This window comes from Pararge aegeria, chromosome 27 (assembly GCF_905163445.1).
Source record: "Pararge aegeria chromosome 27, ilParAegt1.1, whole genome shotgun sequence".
NCBI classification, from domain to species: domain Eukaryota; kingdom Metazoa; phylum Arthropoda; class Insecta; order Lepidoptera; family Nymphalidae; genus Pararge; species Pararge aegeria.
In genome coordinates, this window is record NC_053206.1 from 8,205,973 (window position 1) to 8,223,446 (window position 17,474).

Sequence of the window (17,474 nt, forward strand, 5' to 3'; positions counted from 1 at the left end):
ATGTTCATCACACAAACATGTTCCAGTTGTTGTATAAAAATTATATTGCCATTTAGTAAACACAAAGTGAAGAAAAACGCAGTGTCAACCAAATCGTCAGCTGTGATTGCATTTGAGGTCAAGTGGGGTCACGGATTACTATGGCACAAAAAAATAAAAAATTTTAGCTTTTATTTTTATCTAGTGAGGTCTAGTCTGGGTTCAGTTTAAATCCTATTTTTAAACCGTCTCGCTCGTGTGACGTAAGGCGGAACATAAAGACGCATTGAAGCTGGAACATTCTTGAGATGGGATCTTACTTACAATTTACAGAACAGGTTCCGCTGGGCCACGCAGCATCACGTCTTTATCGGTGGAAAAAATTAACGGCCAAGTGCGACACGGACCTCCCACATCACTGGGTTCCGTATACAAAAGTTCGGAACCAATAAAAAGCTGTTTAATACCTTTCAACAAAATATCCTTGTTTATATATAAACTCCACAAGATTGCATGCAAGCATGAAATAAATCTTAATAATATACAGTTAAATTAGAAAAATTAGCTCAATGTATGTAAACATTTTGTTAGAGAAGAACGAGATCTCCTGGTACAAGTATATTATATGTAATAAAATTTATTATTATTTTTTATAAAACATGATCAAGTGTTATTAAATTGAAATGTATATATATATACATATTTATTAGCGTAATCTATACTTTTAATAAAACGTCAAAGTCTAATAAAATAATATTAATTAATAAATAAATATGCTACGAGTTACGACAATACACACATCGCTATCTAGTCCCAAAGTAAGCGTAGCTTGTGTTGTGGGTACTAAGACTGATGTTTTTTTTAATAAATAATATGCATATATACTTATAATACACATATTATCACCCGGAAACTGAAAAACATTCATGTTCATCACGCAAACATTTTCCAGTTGTGGGAATCGAACCCACATCATAGCGAAAAACAAGATATGTAATTCTAGAGCCATTGAGTGTTTGCTTTAAAGGATTCCGTAAAAGAAAAATTGGATCATAGACAAAAGTTTTTAAATTGCATGTAACGAGGCTAAGGATTTGTTGTATTCAGACTATAAAAGCGTAATGTTAATTGTAAAACATCTATGATAGAAAAAAAATAAAAAAATTCAACCGAGTAAAAACGTTTTATTTCACTCTCACTTTTATAAAATACTAGCTGGTGCCCGCGACTTCGTCTGCGTTTGATTTTGTTTTTTGTTGTGGCATTCAATTTAGTTGTATTTCTAAAAAAATTTAAAGTATTCAGTATCGCTAAGCCTTAAATGAGGTCTCCAACCACATTCATCAGATCTACACAAAGTTTGGGCAAAATTAAACACATATTATAACCTCTATAGTACAAAAATAAATATTTAAATCGGTTATAATTGGTCGGAGTTATGGTGTAAAATCGTCAAACACTTTCATCCCCTCTGCCAAAGGTTTATGTCGGGATAAAAAATATCCTATATTACTTCTAACACTTCAAAGAATATGTGTACAAAGTTTCATGAGGATCGGTTAAGTAGTTTTTGCGTGAAAGCGTAACAAACAAACTTACATTAACATTTATAATATTAGTACGGCATGGATAGGGATGGCTTGTTCGTCTACGGAACTGTACAGTAGCGCGACCTAAAGCGTTATAGAGAGACTTTTTATTTCTTTATTTTAGTCCCATGAAGCAAAGGTTTCGTTACATTCAGCCACAATCTTTTCAATTAAACCTTAATTCACTCTCGCTTTTCTAAACTATGCATTGTCTACGGAACTCTGAAAATCGTACCCGTGACCATTATCCAACGGTCGCGGGACGTCTCGCTCGCTCGGACGCCGCTATCTCACTCCTTCTTATTATATATTCAAGTTATGTCATAGGATGTTCGTTATCTTCAGGATATAGGCAATAAAGTATGGGATTTAAGATTCGACGGATTTTTGAAAATCTTTACACTCAACTACGACGATAAAATATACCAACATAATATATTTCTATTAAACCATCTTTAGATTGTTTAATATCGTTAGTTTATAAATAGTATCGCAACGAAAGACCGGGGTACAAAAACCGCAAGATCCTCCTCACGGAGCAATAACTCCATACCAAGGTCGCAGGAAAGCACAGATTATCCCGCGTCAAAGATTATGGTTGACGCCATCGCCACAGATAACATACCATAAGTATTTCATTCCTTTAAGATCAAGCAAAGTGTTTAAATCTTCTTTGGATCAAGCTATCTATATCTATGGCAGGGAATAAATGATACTAACGCCAGAGTAATTTCGTTTCGAAATTAAAAGGTATTACTATTTTTAATCCTATAGCCCAATTGGTCTATACAAACGTACTGATGGCAAATTACCCTTTATAAGGTATTGGGACGTTACTATAAAATTTATAAATTTCGGCTTTTAAGAATACTGCTTCTTCAATGTTGAATACTATATTGTAGAATCTATACATAATAAATAAATATCCTACAATGCACAGATCGCCATCTAACCCCAAAGTAAGCGTAGCTTGTGTTATGGGTACTAAGATGACTGATGAAAATTTTTATGAATAATATTCATAAATACTTATAATATACAGGTAAACACCCAGACACTGAAAAACATTCATGTTCATCACACAAACATTTCCCAGTTGAGGGAATCGAACCCACGGCCATGGACTCAGAAAGCAGGGTCGCTGCCCACTGCGCCAGTCGGCCGTCCAAATGTACGATGGTCGATACGTCAATCGATATAAGTGTGTACTGTCGTAGTATATTTGATTTATTTATATTCAAATAAGTAAATTAAGTAGGTTCAAACTATTATACTGCCCAGTGATTTTTTTAAAAAGCATTTCAGCGATTAGCGATAATTCTGCGCCATACGGCCGTCTTCGGAACCGGTGATAGAATTGATGTATCAACAGTGGTTATAAAGTTTAGTTATAAATGAATTTCGTGTAAGTACATCCTTCTCTAACCAGTTATTTAATCTCATAGACTATAGACGAAATGTCCGAAGTCCGAACCCAATCATAAATTACCACAGAATCATTACTCGGCGCTCTTTGAAACCCGGTTTTGTTTTTGGTTGTTTTTTAACGGTCCATCTTATTTCCTCACTTGCTTCAGGGTATACAGAAAGAAAGTTGTGATGTTTAGAATGGTGATGGAATTAAGGATGTCGGCATATACACGGCAGTTTCTCGGAGTGCGTTTTCAGCAAATAATCTTTTGCCTAAAGTAGCGTGCACTTCATATATGCACAAAAGCACTTCCTACCCCAATTATTTTTTTATAGCTCGTTGTGGAGGGGAATATTTCCGTTTTATGCCTTGTATCTGCTTTATGTATAACCTGGCCGAAGGCCCGTTGCACGCCGCTACTTCCTCTTGGTAGAGAAACATTTTGGGATAACTCGCATGTCTGACAGTTCTTAATAATGTTCTCAACGACGTGTGCCGTCTGGTGGACTACGGCCTATACCCTACTCATTCTGAGCGAAGACCCGTGCCGTGTGGTGGGCTGTTACTAGGCTGATGATTATGGCTATCTAAATCAATAAATATACTATGAGAATACACACATCGCCATCTAGCGCCAAACTAAGCGTAGCTTGTGCTATGGGTACTAAGATGACTAATGAATACTTTTATGAATACAATACACATAAATACCTATTAATTATATACAGATAAATGTTCATCAGACCAACGTTTTTCCAGTTGTGGGAACCGAACCATCGGCCTTGGAATCAGAAAGCAGGGTCGCTGCCCACTGCGCCAGCCGGCTGTCTTTTAAATAATTTATATCAAGTACAATATAAAGCGATTAAACAATGAAAACTGATGGAGTTTGTTGTAAGAAAAATAAACGGACATGTTTAAGTATTGAAAGTTTTCGAACGATTTCTTAACCATATAAATAATTATACATTTACTTCCGCGAGTCTGAATAAAACTATTAAGGGACCACTAAACACGAAGGGACCCTATTACAAAGCCTCTGTTGTCTGTCCGTACGTCAGTTTGTATCTCATGAACCGTTATAGAAACTTAGTACTATATGATGTGCTTCATATTGAATGCATTTTGGTACAGAAACGTGATTCTATTTTTTTTCTTTTTTTCTTCTTGGTCACTTACTCTATTATCTGATGTTTTTTTCCATAGTGTTCAATCATCATCATCATATCAACGCATTACCGGCCCACTACACCCTTACAGGGCACGAGTCTCTTCCCACACTGAGTAGGGGTTATGGCCGTAGGCCACCACGCTGGAACAGTGCGGATTGGTGGACTTCACACGCCTTTGAGAACGTTTTGATTACTCTCAGAAATGCAGGTTTCCTCACGATGTTTTCCTACACCGCTGCAGTAAGTGATATTTTAATTACTTAAAATGTACATAAATTATAAAAGTTATAGGTTGGGATTCGAACTCGGCCCGCGAATGTGAAGTCGAAGGCCTACCCACTGGGTTATCACCACTTCCTTGGTATTCTATAAAATAATGTATTAATTCATTCATTAATAAAAATCAAATTAAATTGAATTATAAATTACCAATGTCCAAAATAGAACGATTAGTTTTAAATCAATAATTTAGATAGACTGAAGTACTGCAGCGAAATTATCTAACCATCGACTGTCGATCGATATTTGTACCCAATAGAATACAATAAAACATTAATTAGCACAACCCAAAATCATTTCTATGTCTATACAACATAAGATTCATTATAACATAATACAAAATTCGCAAAACCGCAGGTGTCATTTCACCCCAAAAAAAGGGCGGCCATTTTTTTTTTTCCACCATAGACAATATTTTATTGTTTCGAGATAGCGAATATTTATGGCGTCGGATTTGATAGTTTCGAAATGGTGTTGTTTCTTTTTTTTGTTTTTATTGTTAAAAATCGATTTGGATTACGAAATAATCTATTATTGACAATCTATTGCTGAAACAGAGTTATTACCGGCATTAATAATCACTCTATGGGCTAAAAACATATTTTGCCTTTTAAGCGTTTTATTCCAAGAATTACCAAAAAATAGGTGTCATTTAATTTGGGTTCTAAATATGTACCTAATTGAACGGCCAAGCAGATGTCTCGCCCGTGTGGCGTGCACTGGGTTCCTTACCATGGTATGCATGCAACAGGAAAATTGCATAAATGGCAAAAATCCTTCTCCTACAAGAGTTATATGGATAGGCAGTGCTTTTGGGCATGTATGAAGTGCACGCCACTGCTCGCTAGTACGGGAGCCCCAACAATCGTTTGGGGTGGTTGGACGTTCGGGAGGTATACAACGGTTTTCCCGGACGTCTAACAAAGCCAACAAGAGGGACATGACGTGGTGGTTTTTAGTTTGGGTACACCCCTTTAGAGGGGGAGTCCCACATAACCTCCGTCCTGCCCAAGGGTCGGAGGTAGCAATAAAGCTTTTCCACTACGCCAAAAAAAAAAAGGCGCTAACTAGCCACCGCCGAAACCGACATTATAAATTCTCCAATTACCCCGCGGGGAATCGAACCCGGCGCCTCCTGATTATAATACAACAGATACATTGCTACGACAACTACCAATATACTTAAATATTTATAATATACAGATACACACGCAGACACTGAAAAACGTTCAGGTTCATCACACGAACATTTTCCAATTGTTGGAATCGAACTCACAGCCTTGACTCCGAAAGCAGGGTCGCTGCCCACTGCGCCAATCTGCCGTCAAATATGGTATGGGATATATGTATTTATAACTGTTTTTCACACAGCAAGAGATAACGTTTTTTATTCCATAGTGATAGTCAGAGTATAACATGACATACACGTCGAAATTTCCACGCGAACGAAATCGCGGGCAACTACTATAGTTACTTACATCATTGACATAGAACTAGAATCGTGTGTCGAAAGCGACGCACGCGCAACTCCGATCGATACCGAACTGCCAACTAACAACCCCCGCGGGTCGTTCAACCCACCAGATGCTAGCACCCTCGCCCGGGGGCAATTATACTTGCAGTTTATAGCTGTAGTTACCATAGAAGCGAGGGGTGACCCCGTACACACGGAGACTTAGAAACCGTACTTGAATCCAATAGCCATTTGAAACTTGCGTTTCTTCACCCGGAACAAAACAATAAAGTAAAACTTATCCCTATAGAAGTGTCTTTATTAAATAAAAATGAACACGCGTTAGAAGTGTCAGTTCTTTGACGTAACAAGACAACAATCTTTTCAAATATTTTATCTTTCGCCTTATTTTGACGGCCGATTGGCGCAGTGGGCAGCTACCCTATTTCCGAGTCCAAGGTTGTGGGTTCGATTCCCACAACTGGAATGTTTATGTGATGAACATGAATATTTTCATTGTCTGGGTGTTTATTTGTATATGTATTATAAGTATATATGTATATTGTTCATAAAAATATTCACCAGTTATTTCATTACCCATAACACATGATATGCTTACTTTGGTACTAGATGGGGGAGTGTGTATTATCCTAGTATATTAATTTATTTAAATGAAAGCAATTCTAAATTCATTTATTTCAAGTAGGTCTAATTTTAAAGTACTTTGGAATCGTCAATTTATTCTCTTTTTAGTGACTCTACCACCGGTTCGGAAGGCAGATTCCACTGAGAAGGGCCGGCAAGAAACTCAGCAGATTGCTCCTTTCCAACATATTTTTATAGTTCAACAATCTTTAGAATTTTCCTATCTTGTGAGAAATGGGACTGGCCTGCTTCCAAGCAGCCTTGTCGTTAAGAAATTCATCAATCGTGTTGTAACCACAATGGATTAAATGTGTTTTCATATATTGTTTAAACTTAGGTAAAGGTAGATCTAATATTACCTTCGGAATCACTTGACAAAAGTATATATCCATCCCCACAAAGAATTTCTGTGCTTTTCTCAGACGATATGATATATCACTCATTTATGTCCGTTTCTAGTGAGTCAATTGTTTGTATCGACTTTTGTTTATATGTTCGCATGTTTTTGGAGTCATACTTCTTTTGGCGCGTTAGGAAAAAAATATGAGGGTATTTTTTTACGATTCGCGCGCACAGCGTCACAAAAAACCGACACCCTGAAGTTAGATATATTTCAAATTTGAAACTTTTTGAAACGAAAATGCGACACGATTAAGAAACAAACACATATATATATACATTAATTCCATTCCACAATTTTACTCTCTTTAAAAAAATAAAAAGAAAAAAAAATTGTTTTGGTCTAATGGTTGGGATTTTTTTTTTTTAAAAGAAACCTCTCAGGCCTAGGTATTTGAATAAATTATTAAGTTAACAGTTTATTGCCCCCAGTGCCAGCGTTTACTTAATGCAGAAATCAAAATTCTAATATATAAATAAGTGGATATCCTCAAAGGTCACCGATGCGGGCGATGAGCACCGATTATGGTGGTACAAGTGACAGGACTATGGCGACTTTACCGCTATCACCACCTATGACAGTTGTAATATAAATAAATGGCAATTATATGAGCTGCTGCGGTTTTACCCGCTTATGTTTCGATTCCGTGGGAATATCGGGAACGAAACTTATACAGTTATGTACCTATTAAGATACATCACAATCAGTTTATTAATATTATTACTGTGATATTTTAATCGCTTAAATTCCGCCACTAACCATTCTATCCAACAACTAAGACATAACCGCTTTTTCTATAACAATAATACCGTTAAGGCATGTTTAACCGCCTTCTGGCAAGTGTGGGACATAACCTAAACGTAATTTTGGTCACTCTCTTACTTTATGTCAAGTGACAAAGACAAAATATGTGTATAAGCTATTAGGTGATGAAACAGGCTCTTAGTTACTTTTGTTTATTCCTGAATACTTAATTAAGACTCGGCTCATTGCGATTTTTGTCGTCAAGTGGAGTGCTATGAAGATATAAAGAAGTGCGCTCACTGTACACACATGACAATACGGTGACAATACGGCGACAAATAGTTCCAGCAACCGACGACTCAAGGGTTTACGGGTCAAGCAGCCGAAACTAGTTGCAAGTGCTTTTAAATCAATCTAAACAGTATGCGCGTTTTGTCTCCCAGTGACATTCAACAGTGAACGCACAGTGGGCGATGGTAGGTGATAGCGACAAAAACTCACAACGAGCCGCGGCCGCAATGGGTCAAAAAGTTAATAAATATTCAATACCCGCTTCCGCCTGTGGCATGACGCGTGGCGACGACCGGGTCGGGCACCGTGACGCGCCGTTAACGTTCTACAACGTATTTTAACGGGAGCATATGGTAGGCCGTAACGAGTAACGACCACCGACCAACGGACCCCGCCTCGTGGCTGCTGGTGCGGTCCAACGTGGAAATACTACGAAGTTCTTGATGGAGGCACTTTTGTGACATTAGGGCTTGACAGAGCTCGTCCGGGAGAGTACCGCCATGCTGAATTCTGCTGTCAAGCATCACTACTGTGTTCAAATTCAAATTCAAATTCATTTATTTCAAGTAGGCCTACTTTATAAGCACTTTTAAAACGTCAAGTATATATGTTTGTGTGACTCTACCACCGGTTCGGAAAGCAGATTCTACCGAGAAGAGCCGGCAAGAAACTCAGTAGTTGCTCTTTTCCAACATCAACATTTACAATCATTTTGCTATCTTGCGGGAGATGAGAGCGAGGCTGGCTGCTTCCATTCTACCTTGTCATTGAGGAATTCATCAAATGTATAGTTCCGGTCTGAAGGGCCACAGGCCGTCTTTGCAAGAGGTATTGTTTGCTCTGTCGACGGTTCTCTGCTCACCAGATAAGCCATCTGCATGGGCAGTCAAATATAAATATAAAAAAAAGTGTGTGTCAACTGTCAGCTCCGACGCACGACTGGAGTTTACTCCTTAAGTACGATTGTCGAAACATACACAAAAAGAGTTTATTTAGCTGAATAAAGATTAATACCATATGAAAGGGTAAATTAAAAATCCTGTGCAATTTATTCACACACGGCGGAAGTGTAACTTCTTAAAAGTAGCCTACGAGAGATTGAGGTGGATGTAGAGTATCAGAACTATTAGGATAAATGTTATGTTTATTATTTAGTTTCCATGGAACTAGAATAGGTAAAAAAATGTATTATGTTTTCTATCTCACTCTGTTCTATACATTTACGTGTTTGTTTCTTTATCTAAATATTATTCGGTTTCTTTGGTAACTTAAATAGGAAAAATAAGTTAATTAAACGAAAGCGACGTTGCATTTTTGCGCATCACGGTCGCCGGGCACGCAACGTCGCAAAGCGAAAACGTAATGAGGTCATTAATAGATCTTCTCCTAACATTTTTCTCATACCGGGCGCCTTATATCGATCTTAAGGAGTAAACTCCAAAAAAAAAACTCTTGACTTTGCTCATATTCCAATGTTGTCATTTCAGTCGAGTCAGTGTTGAGACGATATATTTAGGTGACCTTCAGACATCCGTAGGTAGTGTTGCCATAGTTTTGGGAAAGACTAGACTTTGCATGCCTTTGAGGACGTAAAGACTTACGAAGAACTCTCAGGCATGGAAAAAAAATTCTAAATTCAAAATTAATTTATTTCAAGTAGGCCTAATATACGCACTTGTGAAACGTCAAGTATGTCTGTTTGTAGTGACTCTACCACCGGTTCGGAAGTCAGATTCCACCGAGAAGAAGCCGGCAAGAAACACAGCAGTTGCTCTATTCCAACATAATTTTACAATTTAACAATCAATGTTCTATCTTGTGTGAGATGAAAGCAGAGCGGCTTGTTTCCAGGAAACCTCGTCATTCAGTAATTCATCAATAGTATAGTAGCAGTGCACCGTTAAAGCAACACACGTACAGACATGTACTACATACATGTGTCCATAAACCTGAGACGGGGGTGTACCCCATGAGCATGTACTAAGACTGGCAACACAGAAATAACCATGGTGGTAGTATATCCCAGGACGCGCTGTCATAAAAGTTCTGCTACGACTGAATGAAAGTTTTAAAAGGACAGTAAATAAGTCATCCGCTTTCATCTCTCACATGATAAAAAAATTAATGTTAAAATGTAAATAGTTGATGTTGGAAAAGAGCAACTGCTGAGTTTATTGCTCTGTAGAATCTGCCCTCCGAACCCTTGGTAGAGTCACAACAAACAGACAGACTTGACGTTTCAAAAGTGCTTACATTATGCCTACTTGAAATAAATGAATTTTGGATTTTATGAAAGTTTATAAAAAACGTAATCTTATAGAAATAAAGTTTATAAAAAACGTAATCCTATTACAATATTAAGGATACTACATGTATGATAAAAAAGGCCAAAGTATGAATTGCTCCAACTTCATAGCTAAACATTTATTCGACTGAGATGGTGATAACAAAAAAAAACCTGGCTAAGTTGGCTGCGGGCTCTTCTTAGACGAACTCGTTTGGAACCCTCCTAGCTTCAGTTTTAAGTTAACGAATGCAGTTATCACCACCACCTTACATTAGTAATAACATGTTAAATGTATGAACGCTTCATAAGTGTATGTGATAAGGTCTACACGATTCAAACATTTCTGAATTTGAAAGTGTCCTAAGACGTAAGAGAGACAAAAAATAGTTTTAAGACTAAAACTAAAAATAAAATAAGCCATTTAAGTAAAACTTAGCCTAAGAGGTCATTGAACCATTTACAAGTGTGTTAAAAACCCTCACAATCCACCTTGAATGTCCCACTTTATGGGGAAAAAAAAAAAACAAAACATGGCAACATTAACTTTGACCAACAAAATCCATCAACCTTATGCGCATAAGGATAAGAGTAAATTTCCTTTATCATTAATAATCCGGGATGATATTACTGTTGGTAGACAAACACAAAACTACGCAATCGATTATCAACTTTATGATGTTAAGATTAGGAGTTATGTTTCATTGAAAGTTATGAGATGAAATTATATAACCGAAGGTAGAATCATAGGGGTCCTTTGTAAAAACTTTTTGTAGACCGCAGGATATAGTTTTTTTTTTATTTACTATGATTTTTCCTTGTTTTTGATATCCGTACGACGAAATATCCATCCTTGTGCTATTAATGCTAGACTGCTGGTCATAGGCCTCATCTGAAATAGATTAAAGCTGAACCCGCTAGGCTTGAATATGGGTTGCTGGGCTTTATGGTCATCGCAAATTTCTTTTTTTTTCGACGGCCGAGTGGTGCAGTGGGCAGCGACCCTGCTTTCTGACTTGTCGTGGGTTCGTTGCCAACAACTGGAAAATGTTTGTGTGATGAACATGAATGTTTTTCAGTGTCTGGGTGTTTATATGTATATTCTAAGATAGGCTCCGAAACGGCTGGACCGATTTCAATGAAACATTCAGGGAATCTCCGGATTGACCTGGCGAGTAATCCTGTAGAGTTTGGTGACGATCGGAGCACTCCTATTTTTGAACTGTCTAACTGTCAAATACAGCTTTTATTTACTATGATGATATTCTATTGTTGGGTGTACATGGGTGTAGATAATGATCTTCACCCGCTCGAGAAGAGAATAGAAGAGAATGAATACGGAGATAAAGAAATGATTTAATATATTATATGACTTAAATTAAAAGTTTAATGATGTAAGTTTATTGTTTAAATAAAATAAAGCAAAATCTAGCCCGGCGGAGCGGGCTGGGCACGCTAGTAAATTATAAATTACACCATACAGATTCTCCGGATTTTCGCGGAGTATAGCAAATAAGCTTAATTTTCATGATATATGAAAACTTGGAGATGGATTTCCGCAAAGTAACGCCTGCTTCTATTCAAAACTTAAGGACATACTCTCTAACAGGTTAGCCCGCTACCATGTTCCGCGGAGTATAGCAAATAAGGCTTAATTTTCATAATACCTGGTGATTATGGGCAAACCGTCATGTTGCGAGACGCCTTCCCAGAGGTCCAATAGTGGACTGTTATAGGCTATATATTTTAAACTAATTTATCTGACATTGCTAAGTAGGCAGTGACCTTTCGCCTGCATGGAGTGCGAAGCGTATTCAGAGCTCCTTATCAACAACAAAAGAGCCGATTTAAAATAATTAGTTTCTCGCACTTGAAAACTGGGTTACTGATAAGTCTAGTCTGTAGGTAGTTTTCGCATATCAAACTGTCAAAGTAAAATGGGCCTTATTCCACTTGCTTTAGAGTCGCAAATTCATGGTTCGATAGCCGGGACCATTGATTATTGCGTTTTTCTATTAAGAAATTCTTAGTACAATTAGACCGGAGTTTGGAAATTGGCGATAATTCCACCCCGTGCCTCGGAGAGCACGTTAATCTGTCAGTATTGCGCCTGATCATGAATAAAAAAAATCTACCTCCATTCCCCACACATCTTGCGCGCTTGCCTAGAATAGGCATCTTTTAGCCAAGCGCGCCCCATCTTAAGCTGCATCGTCACTTATCATCAGGTGTGATTGCAGCCATCACTTGTCTCATTTAAAAAAAAAAAAGATGTGCCGCCAAGCGAATTAGCGTTCCGGTACGACGTCCACCCATACCACCAGGTTGCTAGGGGCAACTTATGTAGAATAAAAGATTAAATGTACGCACGAAGTCGCCGTCAAACAGTTAAATATAGCAAAGATTACGTCATCCTCCGACCTCGAATATCCTGTAGCGAAGCGAGAATACAAAACAGGAAATACCTAATACAGGGAATAATAATATACTACTAAAAGATAAAATTTAATCTGTTTGTAATATTAAAGTCAAAGTCAAAAATATCTTTATTCAAGTAGGCCCATAGGTGGCACTTTTGATGCGTACATTACATAAGAATTACACGGTAGTGAGATGATGGCGATAACCACATTCGTAAACTTAAAACTAAACCTACGGGGGTTCCAAACGCGTCCCGGTCTAAGAAGAAGCCCACAACAAACTTGCCGGGTGTTTTTTTTTTGTTATCACCATCTTACATTGTCATTTAAAATTATTAGAAGAGCAACCTGGTTAAAGCGATAATTCACATCCAAGCTATTCATATCTTATTACATGAGAATTACACGGTAGTGAGATCAATCAATCATATCAATGTCCACCAATCCGCACTGGGACAGCGTGGTGGGCTACGGCCTAGACCCTTCTCGTTGTGGGAGGAGACCCGTGCCCTGTGATGATGATGAAAAAGTACTACAATTGATTAAAAAGTATTCAAAGAAAATTGCCCAAAACCAAGCCCCCAAACTTTTGTCTCAAATCGGGTATAAATGTTTTCACACATTTTTTTCTAATGTTAAAGCATTGACTTTCTTCCACGCAGCAACGTAAAAACGAGTTTTTTTTTTGTTGCATCAAAGAGCCAAAGAATGTTTTTTTAGTTCGACTTTCTTTCACGCATCGAATGCAACGTGTTATTGCATGGACGAGCCAGAGGTAGTAGATATCTTATGCTTTTATTCCGTAAATCGCAAGTGAAGTCACGGTTAAATTCTATCAGTTAGTATCCCAAAGAAACGTGCACAAATTCTCGTAGACGTGACATAATTCAAAAACTTCCCGGGTTTCCGCCGAAAGATCTTGCATCTCTCTCACTCAGCCGCATTAACAATGTAACAAAGCGAGACAGCAATATAAACATCACCCAAACCTTCCGTCCTGCTCTAACATATGAATTAAAACTATTTGATGGAACGAGATAATGATAAACATATATCCGATAACTTAGAGGTACGTAGATAAACCTCTGCGAAATATTACAACCGAATTGATTTTAGCAGAGATTTTGTTGAAAAAGAAGAGTTGAAGTAGGTAGGCTACTTTTTCATAATTCGTTTAAAGGAAATTGCATACAATTCTATAATAAACTACCAATTGACATCTTGGAGATGTCTCTTAAAAAGTTCAAAGTTTGTATTACACGTAAGCTTATAGAAAAGTCCTATTATAGTATAAAGGACTACGTAATCGATAAAAAAGCTTGGGTGTAAATTATTGCCCTAACCAGGTTGCTCTTCTAATAATTTTAAATGACATTGTGAGATGGTGATAACAAAAAAACAAAAAACACCCGGCTAAGTTTGTTGTGGGCTTCTTCTTAGACCGGGAACGTTTGCGTTTGGAACCCTCGTAGCTTTAGTTTTAAGTTTACGAATGTGGTTTCGCCATCATCTCACTACCGTGTAATTCTTATGTACGCATCAAAAGTGCCACCTATATGGGCCTACTTGAATAAAGATATTTTTGACTTTGACTTTACATTGAATTTGAAAAGCCTTACAGAATGTATGTACATAAAGAGGTGTGCAAACTTTGACTTTTTATCCCGCGAAAACAAGCGGTTTCCACGGGATTTGTATAATATCTAAATACCTAGCTGTTGACCGCGTTTAATTTAGAATATTAAATTCGAAGAGTATTCTAGCCCCGCTGTCGTCTTCCGCAAGACTGGTTTTTTTTTATTTTCCCACTACAAGTTAGCCCTTGACTGCAATCTCACGGCGGGCTAACCTGTGAGGGAGTATGGTAGTTATACGATATACACCTAATCGGTTTCGACGCGACATCGCACCAAATCGCACACTAAATCGCTTAATTGCACGTCTTTGACGGTAGGGTGATAACTAGCCAAAGACCGGACCAGAGAAACTTCAAATATATATACCCCAAATATATATGCCGGGAATCGAACGCGAGAACTCCTAATTAAAATCACAGCGCTCACCGTTGCGCCATGGAGGTCGTCGAGAGATAAAAGGTAGAATAGTTGGAAAAGAGCAACTGCTGAGTTTCTTGCCGGCTTCTTTTCGGTAGATGCTGCCTTCCGAACCGGTGGTAGAGTCACTACACACGGACAGACTTTATGAAATAAGCCTGAATGAAAAGCTCGTGTTGAAACCAGCATCATAATGATGATCGGATTGACCAGACAAAATAAAGAAATCATAATTCTCAGAATGCCCCACCGGGAATTGTGCCTGGGACACCTCCGAAAACACCGTTTTCACTGCGTCAGGGAAGTCCAAATAAAGGATTTCTAAAAATCTAAATTAAAAAAAAAACCCTCTATTTTTCCTACATTGCATGTCCTTTATTTTAATATTCAAAAGTGTAATTTAAAACAAAACATTTCCAAAAATGGCGGCCACGCAGTTTACCCAAAATATTTTTATTCAATAAAATTAAATGAATAAAAAGGTTAATCAACTTTTCTCTACTCCATTATTTTCAAGGATAAAATAAAATATTACATCATATTTTGTCAACGATTTAAGGGCTCTCTATCTCTACACTTTCCGATCGTAAATCGTCTTGGTCCGATATCTCAGAGAGACAGCTATATTAGCACAGACTAGGTAACTACTGGTCTAATAAAGCTCAAAAGCGCTCAGCAGGCGTTGAATGTAGCAATATTCAGAGAATATCTGTGTCATACACGTAGCCTGCATTGACGCTGGAATCGAGAAAATACACCAGAAACTGCAGCGTTGGTCGACCTTAGACTTTTGTAAGATGGACACCAGCCTGGTTTAAAAACCATTGGTCATCACGCTAAGCCATCAGTCTCTGTCTTTATCACTATTCAATTGTTATTATCGTTAAAAGGCAACACGCATTTAAGATATTCTATATGGGACATTTTTTTTTGTGGTGGAAAAGCTTTATGGCTACACCTCAAATCCTTGGGCGTCGGAGGTCACTGTAAAACCACAACGGATGTCCCTCTCTCTTGGCTTTGTTACAACCCGTCGCCTGGGAAGCCCGTTGTATACTTCCCGGACAAGGGCCTGGGACCAGGGCCCAGTAGTGAAACCAAAACCATTAATCATAGACAGAATGTTTAATGTTTACGTAACCCTCTACATCTTCTGATTCAACCCGTTTCTAATCCAAAATCGGTGTGTGTAAAGTGTCCTTTATAGTAAAACGAGCTGACCGCGTTTTACAAATCCTGTGGGAACCGTTTATTTTCCAGGGATAAAAAGAAGCCTATGTAACTCTTCGTCTTTTCAACTAACTCTATGCCAAATATCAAATTCATCGGTTGCTTTGTTAAGACGTAAAGTAAGGAAAAACAAAAAACACCCCCACTAAAAATATTACTAAGGATTAAGAAAAACAGTTTTCTAAAAAATCTAGTCAGTAGCTGCTCCCAGGAATAACACACGATATCAACAGCGTCATATTGCGTCTAATTGTCATTTACAACCGTTTTTATAGTCACAGATAATATCTGCTTTCTTCTTATCTCTATTAGCGGAACGTCTAAACAAAACAACCGCCCACTACTCTCATAGAACCTATCGTTAACTTTATAGCCGTAAGGCAACTTTTCAAAGTAAACAGCTCATAATAAAATTGGCAAAGAGAATAGAATAAATTTAAACATCACTTACGATTTGCAACATTTTAAACGTTTAATCTGAAAACGTAACAGTTTCTAATAAACTAAATATGCCCAATATAAACTATATTGTAATATAGTAAATTTAAAAATTATGCCTTTTTTATTTGATATAAAAATCTTGCTGTTATCTATGGGAAAGAAAAAAAAAACTTTATGCATAGGTTTTCAATCATACAGCCAACATTTTGAGGCAATGTAATACACACTTCCTAGAGTTCCTAGTTCCTAAATAACGACACGCGAACATTAAGATTTTTATGTAAAGCTAATAACAAAAACGAGCTAATAAATCTAAAGCTTATCAGTAAAGGACACGCAGGTAAAACATCGTAGGTATATAATAGTTGAGGTAACTTTTTTTCCATATTTTTACGGTAGCCTATTTGTAGGCAATTTCAATAACATGTTGTTTTTAGCCTTATCCAAACACATTGCAGTTCACAATCCATTCATTATCCATGAAAAGGAAACAAACGTATCAAAGACAACTTTAAACCGTTAGAAGTGATAACCTATAACTTCAGAAATAAAACAATCTGAATTAACCAAATTACAGCTTAATTTTAGTTTGCAAAGATCGTTAATACATTCCTCTCACATATTAATTAGCACATAGGTTTTGAGTTGTTCCTATATAATACAATTTTTATTCAAACTTATGAAAAAGGTGAAGACATACCCTGAGCACTGGCAGTTAATTTCACAGTTTTTGCTACTTTCCCCCCACATTTTGGCACAGAGTTCTTTCACACCACTTAAATATAATTAATACAAGTCCATTTTTTATCAGTCTTTACAACACAAACACAGAGTTTACCCTGGAGAGGTACGTCCGACTCGTTTCGAGGTCGAGCGCCGACTGAAACGCCCTCTCGCTCGCAAGCGTTCCCGGTGTTTTCTTCCCGCCACCCTTGTCATTTTTGGGAGACGGGTAATTGGACTTTCTACCAATTTGGTAGAAAAATACTTTTATCTTAATAGGTAATTAAGAAAAGCGAGGATTGGCGTAAGTCAGTCTCTTTTAATCAAATATAAGAAAGACCGTATGTCTGACGGTCACT

At 37.5% G+C, this 17,474-nt stretch overlaps 1 protein-coding gene across 1 annotated transcript in view; it reads right to left on the reverse strand.

Annotated features, from left to right (window-relative positions):
• The window catches only part of LOC120635719 (M-phase inducer phosphatase-like), a 56,247-nt gene extending 38,993 nt beyond the window's left edge, over window positions 1-17,254 (reverse strand). Inside the window, exon 1 of the mRNA XM_039906842.1 lies at window positions 17,093-17,254. Coding sequence (XP_039762776.1) covers window positions 17,093-17,142 — 50 coding nt within the window. The 5' untranslated portion in view covers window positions 17,143-17,254. The remainder of the gene's footprint in view (window positions 1-17,092) is intronic.
• Window positions 17,255-17,474: the final 220 nt, after the last annotated feature.